Genomic DNA, 12,750 nt, shown 5'->3' with positions numbered 1-12,750 from the left:
CCGTTTTAGTGCCTGTCTCTTTAAAGGTATAATATGCAAGAATTGAATGAAAAACAAGGTATAAATTGATACAAAAATAATCCCTCTCAATCATCACTGATGCCCCACTAGCAGTGTGTGACGGTGACTGGTGTAACCCCCCCAGCAAATAACAGCGCGCCGGTTGTGCAGCCCGTTCAGGTGGTCAAATATCGTCGCTTTATCACGCCCCTTGTCTTCTGATATCCAGCCACAAGTCTCTATATACAAAGCGTATTTCACGGATGAGAACGGGTTGTGTTATGTTCATGTGTTCCAGTGATCCCCCGCTCCTCTCTGTGCTGTGAGTGCAGCTTTGATCAGTGTGTGTCTGTAGTTTGACAAGAGCAGTGCTGAGCCACAGGAACATTCATTCAAAATCCAGCAACTCTGCACTGTCCTTCCCGCAGGAGTATGCAGAGATGTGCGGAGTTAGTTGTGTTTTTAGAACGTAACTGCCCCCCCCTCCCGAAAAAGCCCAGTCTGCTCTGATTGGCTCGTGAGAAAAATATGGTGCACCTTTGCAAAGGTAATTTTTAGGCCATGAGTGTAGGTAGGCACCCCCAGATAACCTAAATGTATGTGCAAAGTGAGTTTTTCATGATATGTCCCCTTTAAAATGATGAAAGGTCGTACAATAAGAAAAGAACTGACAGTGGAAGGATGTATTTATGGACCTCTGTCAGAGCTCAGAAAGTGTGGGGGGGAGGGACTGCACTGGGATCTGCATCTTTGGCCAGTATCGGCTCAGTTTGTCCACAGAAGAAATGACGACAGTTTGGAGCTAAATCAGTTTCCACTTTTGTGTGAGACATGTAAGCGTATCCAAAGAGCACAAAGAGGCTCAGTGTTCTCATGCTGGCCGTTACAGCTGTGGCTGCAGCCAAACGGCAGCACTGCAGTGTTTGCAAAATGGTGCAACAGATGTGACCAAGATAATCAGTGTGCCAGTCAATGTTTGACCTGCATGTTTGAAACTGCATATCAAGGAGAGACGTACGGTCAGGTTAGAACAAGCATCACGTGACCTTAGATGAACCTGTAGTCACACCAAACTGATACCCATGCCACACATCCACCACCCACTCTTCATCTGCCCACAATGCTTCTGTTTCCTTAGTTGTGCAACTGACATCATGAAGTCAATTCAGATCATTCATATTCAAATAGTCAGCGTGGTATAAATATTTCAGAATTTACCGTTCATACTGTAGGAAAGAGGTCAGAGTGTAGGCTACGTAGCAGTGTATGTATTGAATATTCCCATTTTATTCTGCTTTATAATTCACAATATTTCAGTTGAAAATATCTTTAGCTTTTACTCTACTACTCCATTCATTAGACAGATCCTATGTCGGTTGAGGTTTTAGATACAAAATATATGATAAGCTTGTAAAACATGATACACTGTTTTGGATTAAACTAACTGACAGTAGTATATAAAGTAGTTACAATTGGGTCTGCATAATATAATGGTATTACAATAATAATAGGGTGAGTTGCCGTAAAGTGGGACCCCTATACTCCAGTGGTTGTAGGTCTTCCTCAAACAAATAAAAGTCAATAAAACTATTGATATTTAATGTCTTTCTAATACGCCTAAATGCTTCAAAACTATTATTGTATTGATTCATTATTCTTTATTTATTAATTATTATTAATAGTCTTATTGTTTGTTTGATGTTGTATGATTCTCCATGTAACACATAAGCCTAGATTTTATAACAGCAATAACTTTGTAGGTGGTAAAATTACTGAACATGGGATCATTGCACATTTAGCCTGGAGTGTTTCCTACATTAATTAAGGTGATTTTTTTTAGGTCTCTGCTTTTCAGTGTCCCACATTTCGGACATGACTGTCCCACATTAGAAAATCTAGATTTGTGATAGAAAACTTGGCATTAGAGTACTACCGTTTCTTTATTAGTGTGATATCTGCATCTTTCTTTTTTGGTTTGATTATTTAGGACACATCCTGGGGATTTCAGAGTGGTGCTGGGTTTGGATTCAATGTATTGGCTTCATATCACAATATATTCCAGAAATCTGAAATACAAAAAATGTCCCACATTAGGCTTATTCACCCTATATTTTTCTACCTAATGAGCAATTTAAATATACAAGTATAAATACAGTGTCATGCATTTTTTTATACTGTGGTATTGCTATTTGTAATACCATTTTAATCGTTTTCATTCATTCTTTCTTAAGATTTTCAGTTCTCCATATATAAACGACCTTTATTGTGAAAGTACAGCCTTCCTTGTCTAGGACCGGAAGTAACCTCTCTATTTTCTCGAGGTTCCTCCAAGCAGCCTCGCCGGTCGAATTTAACCAACATATTGTTCATATATTGTCCATTTAAACACCCAGACTGTTTAGAATATCTCTAACTTTAACTTTAATCAGCTGTAATGCTCGGCTGCGTCCCTGTTCGGTTTAACCACGGGGTTTAACATGGTTTAACATGGTTTAACATGGTGAACGCGGATGAAATCGCTAAATTGTGCTTCGAGCGTTTCCAGCAGCTCCCCCGCAGAGGGAAGCCTGAGCCGGGCAGAGAGTGGACCCTGCTGGCCGCGGTGCTCAGAGTCACCCGGTGTGCTGACTCTGATACAGGTTGGACCGAGCTACTACACAACAGCATGTTCATGTTCTCATGACAACAATACATCTGTAACTGTGCACAGCTGGATTCATTTTAATATCGTCTATCGTCCACCATGTCTAATACTACACGTTACATTTCAGCTAACGTTAATATAAATGATATAATGTTTACTGGAGAAGTAACAAGCTAACGTTACAGTTAGTTTCACTCATGTTAAATGTAACTCCTACACCAACATTAGGTTTAGACTTCAAGTGTGAACAGAACACAATACAATACAAATCATGTTGCACAGGACACATCTGTAGAAGAATAAAGAAGAATAAAAACATGTTCTGCTCATATTTAGTTAGTACGGAGCCCCACTACACCCCCAGGAGAAAATGTTATTAACTTGTTCCCTCAAGTTAGTAAGCCGTTCCCTCAAGTTAGTAATTTGTTCCCTCAAGGTAGTAAGCCGTTCCCTCAAGTTAGTAAGCCGTTCCCTCAAGTTAGTAAGCCGTTCCCTCAAGGTAGTAAGCCGTTCCCTCAAGTTAGTAACTTGTTCCCTCAAGTTAGTAATTTGTTCCCTCAAGTTAGTAATTTGTTCCCTTAAGTTAGGAACTTGTTCCCTCAAGTTAGTAAGCCGTTCCCTCAAGTTAGTAAGCCGTTCCCTCAAGGTAGTAAGCCGTTCCCTCAAGTTAGTAAGCCGTTCCCTCAAGTTAGTAACTTGTTCCCTCAAGTTAGTAAGCCGTTCCCTCAAGTTAGTAACTTGTTCCCTCAAGGTAGTAAGCCGTTCCCTCAAGTTAGTAACTTGTTCCCTCAAGTTAGTAATTTGTTCCCTCAAGTTAGTAATTTGTTCCCTTAAGTTAGGAGCTTGTTCCCTCAAGTTAGTAAGCCGTTCCCTCAAGGTAGTAAGCCGTTCCCTCAAGTTAGTAAGCCGTTCCCTCAAGTTAGTAAGCCGTTCCCTCAAGTTAGTAACTTGTTCCCTCAAGTTAGTAAGCCGTTCCCTCAAGTTAGTAACTTGTTCCCTCAAGGTAGTAAGCCGTTCCCTCAAGTTAGTAACTTGTTCCCTCAAGTTAGTAATTTGTTCCCTCAAGTTAGTAATTTGTTCCCTTAAGTTAGGAACTTGTTCCCTCAAGTTAGTAATTTGTTCCCTTAAGTTAGGAATTTGTTCCCTCAAGTTAGTAATTTGTTCCCTTAAGTTAGTAATTTGTTCCCTCAAGTTAGTAATTTGTTCCCTTAAGTTAGTAATTTGTTCCCTCAAGTTAGTAATTTGTTCCCTTAAGTTAGGAACTTGTTCCCTCAAGTTAGTAATTTGTTCCCTCAAGTTAGAAAGCCGAGGGCATGACTTAGTGCACTTCCTCCAATCATTCCCGATTTACTAACTTGAGGGAACTAATTAATAAAATTGTCTCCCAGGGGTCTAGGAGGGCTCCGTAAATTAGACTATAGGCTACAAAGTAGCAGCTAAACACAGCAAAATTAGAACACAAGAACCATGAATTAGGATATGAAAATGTCTAGAATAAGAAGACAAATGTTGAATTATGAACACGAAATATGTGATGAATTATATTCTAATCAAAGTCTTTTTTTCTTTCTCAGTTCAGAGGGAGGTTGTCTCCCTGGGAACTGGGACCAAATGCATTGGACGGACAGCTATGAGTCCCAAAGGTGTGTGTGGTGTTGGGTCAGTTGTTTTTGGCCTTCTTTGTGTTGCTGAGTACTCCATGTCTCCGTCTGCCATACAGACAGTTTGTTTTGGCAGCCCAACCAAATAGAGTTGCCACCACACAAAATATTTACACCGGAGAACAGAGAGGCACATGATTTATTTCAGATTACCTGTCTCATGCACTACTGTCAGGATATAGTGACCGTTTTATTAAAAATAACTTTATTTAATCATATTCGCTCCATCTCTACCCACTGCTGCTTTAAACGTCCACAGAAATAATGCATTTATGTGTTATATTGGAAAAATATCTTCCCCAGAATGAAGTTTGTTTTCGCTCTTTTGCAGTCCTCTGTTAGTATCGGACCTTAGATTACAACAAATATATTCTCAACCTGTAGAAGGTTTGTCTTCGTTTCTAAAAAAAAAAACCTTTATAATAATTTGTTGTTTTTGTTTCTCTTGATTCTCACATTCATTTAGGTGAAATACTTAATGACAGCCATGCAGAAGTCATTGCTAGGAGGGGATGTATCAGGTGTGTATTACATTTTCTGTGTTCCTAATAGCTTGTTGGCTCTGGTTCTCCATACTGACGCATGAGCATACACTAAATTGAGTATATAGGCGGCTACCATATTTTGTGTGTGTTAGGGCTGTGTATTGGCAAGAATCTGGTGATCAAGATGCAGGGGTAACGATTCAATATATTGCGATACCGTAAGCAAGGTGATATATTGCAATTTTTTTTAAAATTAAATTTAAGGAAAACATTCTGAGTATAAAGAACACACCAGAAATACACTATTTTAGAATAGGCAAAAATTATTTATACTGCCTGCAAAAAACTACATGATTTTTTGCCCCAAACTGCATGTGATTATCATAAAGTGGGCATGTCGGTAAAGGGGAGACTCGTGGGTACCCATAGAACCCATTTTCATTCACATATCTTGAGGTCAGAGGTCAAGGGACCCCTTTGAAAATCACCATGCCAGTTTTTCCTCGCCAAAATTGATCGTAACTTTGGAGTGTTATTTAGCCTCCTTCTCAACCCGCTAGTATGACATGGTTGGTACTGATGGATTCCTTAGGTTTTCTAGTTTCATATGATACTGAGCCCGCTACAACCTCCGAAAGATCGAATAGCAGCCAGGCCTGATGGTGGGCCGTCGGATTTTGAAGAGGTTAATTAAAAATCGATACAGTGTTTTGGAGAATCGATACAGTATCGCACAGCATAATATCGCGATGCTCATGTGTATCGATATTTTCTTACACCCCTAGTGTGTGTGTGTGTGTGTGTGTGTGTGTGTGTGTGTGTGTGTGTGTGTGTGTGTGTGTGTGTGTTTTTAGGTACCTGATCCAGGAGCTGCACAGGGCAGTGAGTGGTGGGGACAGCTCTGTGTTTTGTCAGGCGGATCAGCGGGGGAAGTGGAGGCTTCAGCCAGGAATTTCCTTCCTCTTCTTTACCAGTCACACTCCCTGTGAGTCCAGTATGCTCCCAGTCTACCTAACTGGCTGTTAGTTTCACAGAATTCATTTAACATGACCACCAGCTAGCTACTTATGTGAGATGATCCACAGGATTTAAACCAAGATATACTGTACACCGATCAGCCATAACATTATGACCACCGGCACATTATCCTGCTGAAAGAGGCCACTGCCATTAGGGAGTACTGTTTCCATTAAGGGGTGTACTTGGTCAGCAACAATGTCTAAGTAGGTGATACGTGTCAAAGTAACATCCACATGAATGGCAGGACCCAAGGTTTCCCAGCAGAACATTGCCCAAGCATCACACTGCCTCCGCCGGCTTGCCTTCTTCCCTTAGTGCATACTGGTGTCATCCACATGATTTAAAAGACCAGGCCACCTTCTTCCATTGCTCCGTGGTCCAGTTCTGATGCTCACGTGCCCATTGTAGGCGCTTTTGGCGGTGGACACGGGTCAGCATTGGCACCCCTAGCTCTTCTATTGGATCAGACAGCAGGGGCCAGCCTTCGCTCCTCACGTGCATCAATGAGCCTCGGGTCTGACCCTGTCGCCGGTTCACCGGTTTTCCTTCCTTGGACCACTGCAGACCAGGAACATCCCACAAGAGCTGCAGTTCTGGAGACGCTCTGACCCAGTCGTCTAGCCAGCACTATTTGGCCCTTTGTCAAAGTTGCTCACATCCTCACACTGGCCCATTTTTTCAACACAAAGTTCAAAATGTTCACCTGCTGCCTAATATATCCCACCCACTGCCAGGTGCCATTGTAACGAGATAGTCAATGTTATTCAGTGGTCATAATGTTATGGCTGATCGATGTATGTTGTCATATATTTTTCAAGTGTTGCAATTTAGATATTTTTATGGAAGGCGTATCTTTTGTCTGTGAAGTAGTGCATGTTTTTTTTCCATGATTACTGAGCTCTTGTTTTATTCTTCTTGAATGTTTTTTAAACTGTTTATTCTAGTTCTTAGAAAGAAGAGAAGAGGTTTGAGTCTCCTGTGTTGATCTAAATGCTGTGTCAGGGACTTTTATTCTTGTCAGACAGCTTTAGTTTCAGTATCAGCCTTCACAAAGCTACAGCTGAACTCTGTCCCCGTGCCAGTGGTCGGTCCAGGAAACCAAAATCAGTCTGAAAGTTCTTGTGTTTTCCCAGGTGGTGACGCTGCCATCATCCCCATGATTGACAGCCAGTCTCAGCCCTGCCCTCCTGTCACATCTGTAAAGGGCCACGAAGGAACTGATGGAAGAGGAGACCTGAAAAGGGAGGCTGAGGAACCAAGTGAAGGAAAAAACACTAAACTGCCCCGTCTGGAGGAACAGAGGACAGGGGAGACCAATCTAGAGGACAGAGGAGACACAAAACAATCCTTCCTTTCAAAATCATCTAGCAGTGAAGATCCATCACAGAGTCACTCTGCAAAAACGCCCGTGGAAGCTGTCTCACTAGATTCAGCACAGCTGGAGATAGAAACCAGAGGCCCCTCTGACGATGCAGGACTGCTTCCACAGGTCCCAGACATTCACAGAACAGGGGCCAAGTGTGTCTCGGGCGGCGAGGCCGACCTTCTGCACCCTGGGGTGGGGTACCACAGCACAGGGGTGCTCCGGGTGAAGCCTGGGCGAGGAGAGCCGACTCTGTCCCTCTCCTGCAGTGACAAGCTGGCCCGCTGGGGGGTGCTGGGCTTCCAGGGTGCACTGCTGTCCCACTACCTGCAGGAGGCGCTCTACTTCAGCACCGTGGTGGTGGGGAAGTGTCCATACAGCCAAGAAGTTATGCAGAGAGCTTTGGTTACAAGGTAAGGAGTGATGCTGAAACAATAAGTCAATTAATAAATATCTTTGAGTTTTGCACTGTTGGTTAGATAAATCAAGAACGTTGAAGACCCCACCGATTTGGGAAATGCTATGGCCGTTTTTATTCATTTTCTCACATACGATTAAGCACTACAGTTTAACTCTTTATTGGATACTTTTGAATTGAAAGTTTTCAGAAACCTGGAAGAAGGGCCTTTTCTCGCTCATCTTGTTATCTTTGTGAATAAAATATAAAAAACACTTGTCAGGTTAAACCACGTTAAAGTCTCATTGAGATCAAAGTCATCACCGGGGATATAGCTCCAAGTTCTGAGCCTCATGAGGGAATATTCTCTCAGGACCCCATTTTTGAAGCTGCACAACATTTTGACCTATAAATACCTTATAAAGTTGGTAAACAGTTGCTAATCCAGCTAATCAATATCCTGTCTAGCTATTAAATGTTAAAACGGCTTGCCATAGATTTTCTAATGAATTGACATTAGAGTTGTCCATCTCCAGTTTGAAGGTGGCTAAAACCACATCTGATGTAATATAGGGTTTATTTATCTATAAAAAAATAAAATAAAAATATCAGATTTACAGATGTTGAATATCCACATTGTTACCAGCTTCAAAACCTCAATATTAGTCCTGTGTGAGAAATCCATTATATGTCATCAGTCACTGTTACGTTTAGCAGTGTTGGAGTATTGTGGAGGTATTTCTCCTTCAGTGTACAGGAATCAGCGGATTCTCTTGAATGTAGTCCTCCTGTACTCCCCAGGTGCTCCCATGTATCGGACCTCCCTGCTGGTTTCTCTGTGTGTCCACCTGTGCTGCTCCAGTCCAGCCTGGAGTTCCCCTTCAGCCAGGCCCAGACCAAGCTCCGACACCAGGCCGGACGGGGACGTATCTCCCCCTGTGGAGCAGGTAAGATCATCACATACACACATTTCGGTCTGAATGACCAGAAAGGAGCTCTAATGCCACATTCATATCATATGGGAGTTACAGACATTACTAGTTTCCGACTTGTAAACACGATTCACAATGTCAACATCCAAGCTGTAATTACGATAGGAAAACTCTGTCTGAAAGCTCTGAAAGCAGACAAACGTGGTCCCTCACAAGGTAGTTAAACATTAATGTAATGGATATAGTGATACATTGTCAATGCACAGTATTTTGAACCCTCTGAAATCATCCAACTGTCCGAGGGCATGAACGCTCGCAAGTCGTAAACCTAGAAATCTTTCCCATCGATTCCACGTATAAGGTAGAGATAATCAAAACCAGCGTGGTGTGCGTTCTCACAATGTTCTACAGATGTCGGTTTCCAGAGTTAGGTTTATAAATACGCTCCCCCCTCTTTCTCCTGGAACAATGTGCTGAAGGACTTGAAATTGAAATTGTCAGAGCTGATTACTGTTATTGAATTTAAGTACATTTTAAGGGTTTGGTAAATAGCAATCTTGGTCACTGTGTTGTTTGTATTGTTTTTGTAGAGTTTTTGAAACTCTGACTCATACGCTCCTGTGACAGCTGCTTAAAGCTTCAGTAGGCAATATATTTTTGGCATCATTGGGCAAAAATGACATCATAACCTACTAGACTTCTGCACCTCCTCATGGCTCTGTGTTCAGGCATTCAAAAAAATCTAGCCTATGACGGAAGATTTTGGCCAATCACAGGTCATTTCAGAGAGAGAGCGTTCCTATTGGCTGTGCTCCGGCTGGTGGGCGGTGCCTGGTATTTCCTCAGCAGATCTCAACGTTGCCGGCGGGTCACAAACTTTCTCATTTTACAGCTAAACAGTACACTACAAGATGATTCTGAAAACATTTGAGGCGAGAAATAGGCATTACGGTAACAGAATATTGATTCATATTTGATCAGCGCTGCCTAGTTCGCGAGTGGACGGCAGACTCCAGATCAGCTCCCCTGAAAATCGACTAAACTCGTTTTTCTAAAGCCTGAAAACAGAGCCATGAGGAGGAGCAGAAGTCTAGTTTTCTCTCAGAACACTTGAATTACAATAAGCTGAAAGGTTATTAAGGAATTTTTGCCCAATGATGCCAAAAATATACTAGTAGTCACGCGTCATTCTAGAATGTAAACATCAGCCACGTGTTCCAACAGACATTTAACCCAGCGCTAGTAGAAGTGCAGCGTGAATGGTATAGCCCAGGGCTTAGGTTAACCGTGGTTGGGTGTGTGTGTGTGTAAAGGGGCTAAATTATCCCAGAGTCAACTCTTAGCCCAGGCCTAAGGATATGCAATATGAAAAGCCTACATGTGTTTAATAAAGTTCATCATGTTCCAGCTATCAGCTGGTGTAATGTGACTGAGCAGCCACTAGATGTCACTGCCAACGGCTACAAACATGGAGTCACCAAGAAGGCCTTAGGCACAGCTAAAGTCAGGTGGAGCCAACACTCTCTCACTTTATCACACATTATTATTATATAATGTCAAAGGAGAATTCATTGTTTACAGACTATTCATCTGGACCAAAATTCAGTGATATTCACGCACGTTTGTGTCTTCAGGTCTCTTCTGTGTAAACTGGAGCTTTTCCATTCCTTCCTGTCTCTGGTAGCAGCCACTGACCCATCAGCACTTCCCGACTCCCTCAGGTAACAAACAATAGGCTCTTTCATAATCTCACTGTGGTTTTAAGCAGCCTCTGAACAAGCCAAAAACACTAATGAAGATCTCCAAACGACGGTCTGGCTTTCATCAATTTGTCCTTCTGGGTAACTCTCATCTTATCTGCTGCTGCAGCATGTCGAATCAACAGTGAGGCAAACTAGCAACAGCAATAATTAAATGTGTATGTGTCACAGTCGTCTCCAGTAACAGCATTATAAAGACAATCTGAGTAATGCTTTTTCTTATTTCATAATGTCAGTACTGCTGTTGCTGTGTGTGACCTTCTTGTGATTTTGTTTACAACACATGATTTGTGTCTATTTTCTGTAGTTGTGTTCATATTGTCGGAGGGATTTCTGTCCAAATGGTGTCACATAGCTTGCAGGAGATTAGAGAGAGTGTGTGTGTGTGTGTGTGTGTGCTGATGGCTGAGAATCCTCTCTGACAAGGAGAACAGTGGTCTCTCTGTTTATCAGCATTTTAGCAGATAACCTGATCCCAGCCCGGTCCAGCTTGGCCTACACATGGATGGACACTCACACACACTCACACACACTCACACACACTCATCCACCCAGCCCCAGCATACACTAACAAGGTTTTCTACAACGATAATGGTATGTCTGGTAAGGGGAGACAACTGAGGTCAGGGGAGTGTCCATTTGTCTTGTAATTATAGAGAGGCAAAGTCCCGCCCCTTCCAGTGGACCACCATGGGTCCTTATGTACGGTAGTCAACGGAGAGAGAGAATTTTTTTTGATCCAGTTTGAATTACGCCATGAATCACACATATGATGTTTGTCAATTCAAAAGATAATTTTGCAAATCAAGAAAGTCTCAGTTTGTCGTAGTATCTTTTAGTTTAGTGTGAAGCCGCTTGGTGAACTACCTGTAGGAGCTGGTTGATTTTGTTTCCGGAGTAGAACTTGGAAACTATTTCACTTAGGAACTTGGACTTAGCACCCTGGACTTGAGGAAGGTGAGCTAATAACAAGCTCCATTGTGCTCAATAGACTAATTCCATTAGTTCCTGAAGGGCTAAACCTTTGGCCCTAGCTCACTTTTGCCTTGTTAAATACAGTAGATAAAAAAACAAACAAACTGAAAGGTTATATCCATTAAAAGTGATGCTGTGATGAGATTAGGTATATTCCCTCCCTGGAGTCTAGACACTGATGGTGGTGGTGAAGGGAGGAGCTGAAGATCCGATGACGGGAGCAGGACTGGGCACTGAATATGATGAAGACTGGAAGTGATGGGGTGGAGGCGGGTTGCCTCGAGTCGCACTGAAATGACAACTGACAGCAGCAGAGAGGAGAACAGTTGGCTCACAGAGAGCATGGCTGTTTGGTTATCTAAGAATGAACCACCAAAAGTCAGCTGATAGAGTAGGAGCCAGTAGAGAGAGAGAGACAGAAAGGTTGTGAATGAATGAGAGTGTAAGGAGGGTCTTCCTGTCTGAACTTCCGCATAAGCTTCATAAAAACATGTGTAATACAAAAGGCTACGCAGGGGAAAAGATATCATTTCATATGTGGCCACAATGGCCTACAAACCATTCCGTTCCATTGTAACACAAGCACTGTCCTGCCTAGCATAATGGATGTTTGTATCCATGCAGAGAGCACTGTTGGAATCTAATCTTTTACAGTGGATGGATCTTCCAGAACGAATACACGTGTGAAATAGAGGACCTATTAACCTTCTATGTAAAACACATGACATTTGTTTTCATGAATTACAGCAGATAGATTTGTTTAAATGATCATGTGAACACAAGAACCAAAGTTTGAGCAATAACTAGGTTCCTCCGCTCATGCATTTATTTTGTTATGTGTATCTGTTCAGGAGAACGGAGCTGCAGACTTACTGGGACTACAAGCAGGCATCCCAGTTGTACCAGCAGGCTTGGCAGCAGCTCCACCGCCAGGCCTTCCCTCTGTGGCCACGCAGTGACAGAGATCTCCTGCTCTTCCACTGAAGACCCACTCTACAGCTGGAATGTCCTCATCAAGGTCCAACTTGCCTGTTGGGTCAGCTGAGGCCTGTACTACGAAGCAGGATTCAGGGTTAGCGAGGTAACTTCAGATTTAACCCTTCAGGGTTTTCAGTCCTACAACGGTGGTTCACTTCTTACCAGGGTAGATCGCCACGGTAACTGATGCTGAACAGCTAACCTGCTCCGGAGCGAACCAGATAAGAGATCAACTCGTATAAAAGCTCCGCCTACTGACCAATCAGAGCTCGGTGAACAGATTGTATGATAATATTACACACATATGAAGAAGTTACAGTCATAATCCAGGCTACAAGCAACACAGTTTAAACTGACAGATGTAGGAAGGACAGCTGTCTGTATGCTTTGGGTGTTTACCGCTTTGAATTATGTTTTTATATTTATTTTTTTATTTGCTCTCGAGTCTGTTTCACACCGCCGGAGACGGGGACGCAGCTGAGAGAAGGCTGAAATAGTCACACACACCACAATCTTATCAAAGGCCATAATTAAG

The 12,750-nt window shown here is 42.5% G+C and overlaps 1 protein-coding gene across 1 annotated transcript; it reads left to right on the top strand.

Moving 5' to 3' along the window:
* The first annotated feature begins 2,276 nt into the window (after positions 1–2,276).
* adat1 (adenosine deaminase tRNA specific 1) lies at positions 2,277–12,344 on the top strand. Its single transcript, XM_037766736.1, has 9 exons — positions 2,277–2,639; positions 4,219–4,287; positions 4,772–4,826; positions 5,645–5,775; positions 6,944–7,586; positions 8,372–8,517; positions 9,911–10,010; positions 10,137–10,223; positions 12,089–12,344. The coding sequence occupies exons 1-9, from the start codon at positions 2,498–2,500 to the stop codon at positions 12,219–12,221; spliced, it is 1,506 nt and encodes a 501-aa protein (XP_037622664.1). The 5' UTR covers positions 2,277–2,497; the 3' UTR covers positions 12,222–12,344.
* The last annotated feature ends 406 nt before the right edge of the window (positions 12,345–12,750 follow it).

Source organism: Sebastes umbrosus, chromosome 4 (genome assembly GCF_015220745.1).
Source record: "Sebastes umbrosus isolate fSebUmb1 chromosome 4, fSebUmb1.pri, whole genome shotgun sequence".
In the NCBI taxonomy this organism is placed as follows: domain Eukaryota; kingdom Metazoa; phylum Chordata; class Actinopteri; order Perciformes; family Sebastidae; genus Sebastes; species Sebastes umbrosus.
This window is presented reverse-complemented; position numbering and strand designations above follow the sequence as displayed.

Bases quoted from the DNA above. Each gene is read 5' to 3' on its own strand.
- adat1 (XM_037766736.1), top strand. From the start codon at position 2,498: ATGGTGAACGCGGATGAAATCGCTAAATTGTGCTTCGAGCGTTTCCAG. The intron at 4,288-4,771 runs GTGTGTGTGGTG...ACATTCATTTAG, and splicing joins GACAGCTATGAGTCCCAAAG to GTGAAATACTTAATGACAGC. The intron at 10,011-10,136 runs GTGGAGCCAACA...TTGTGTCTTCAG, and splicing joins TTAGGCACAGCTAAAGTCAG to GTCTCTTCTGTGTAAACTGG.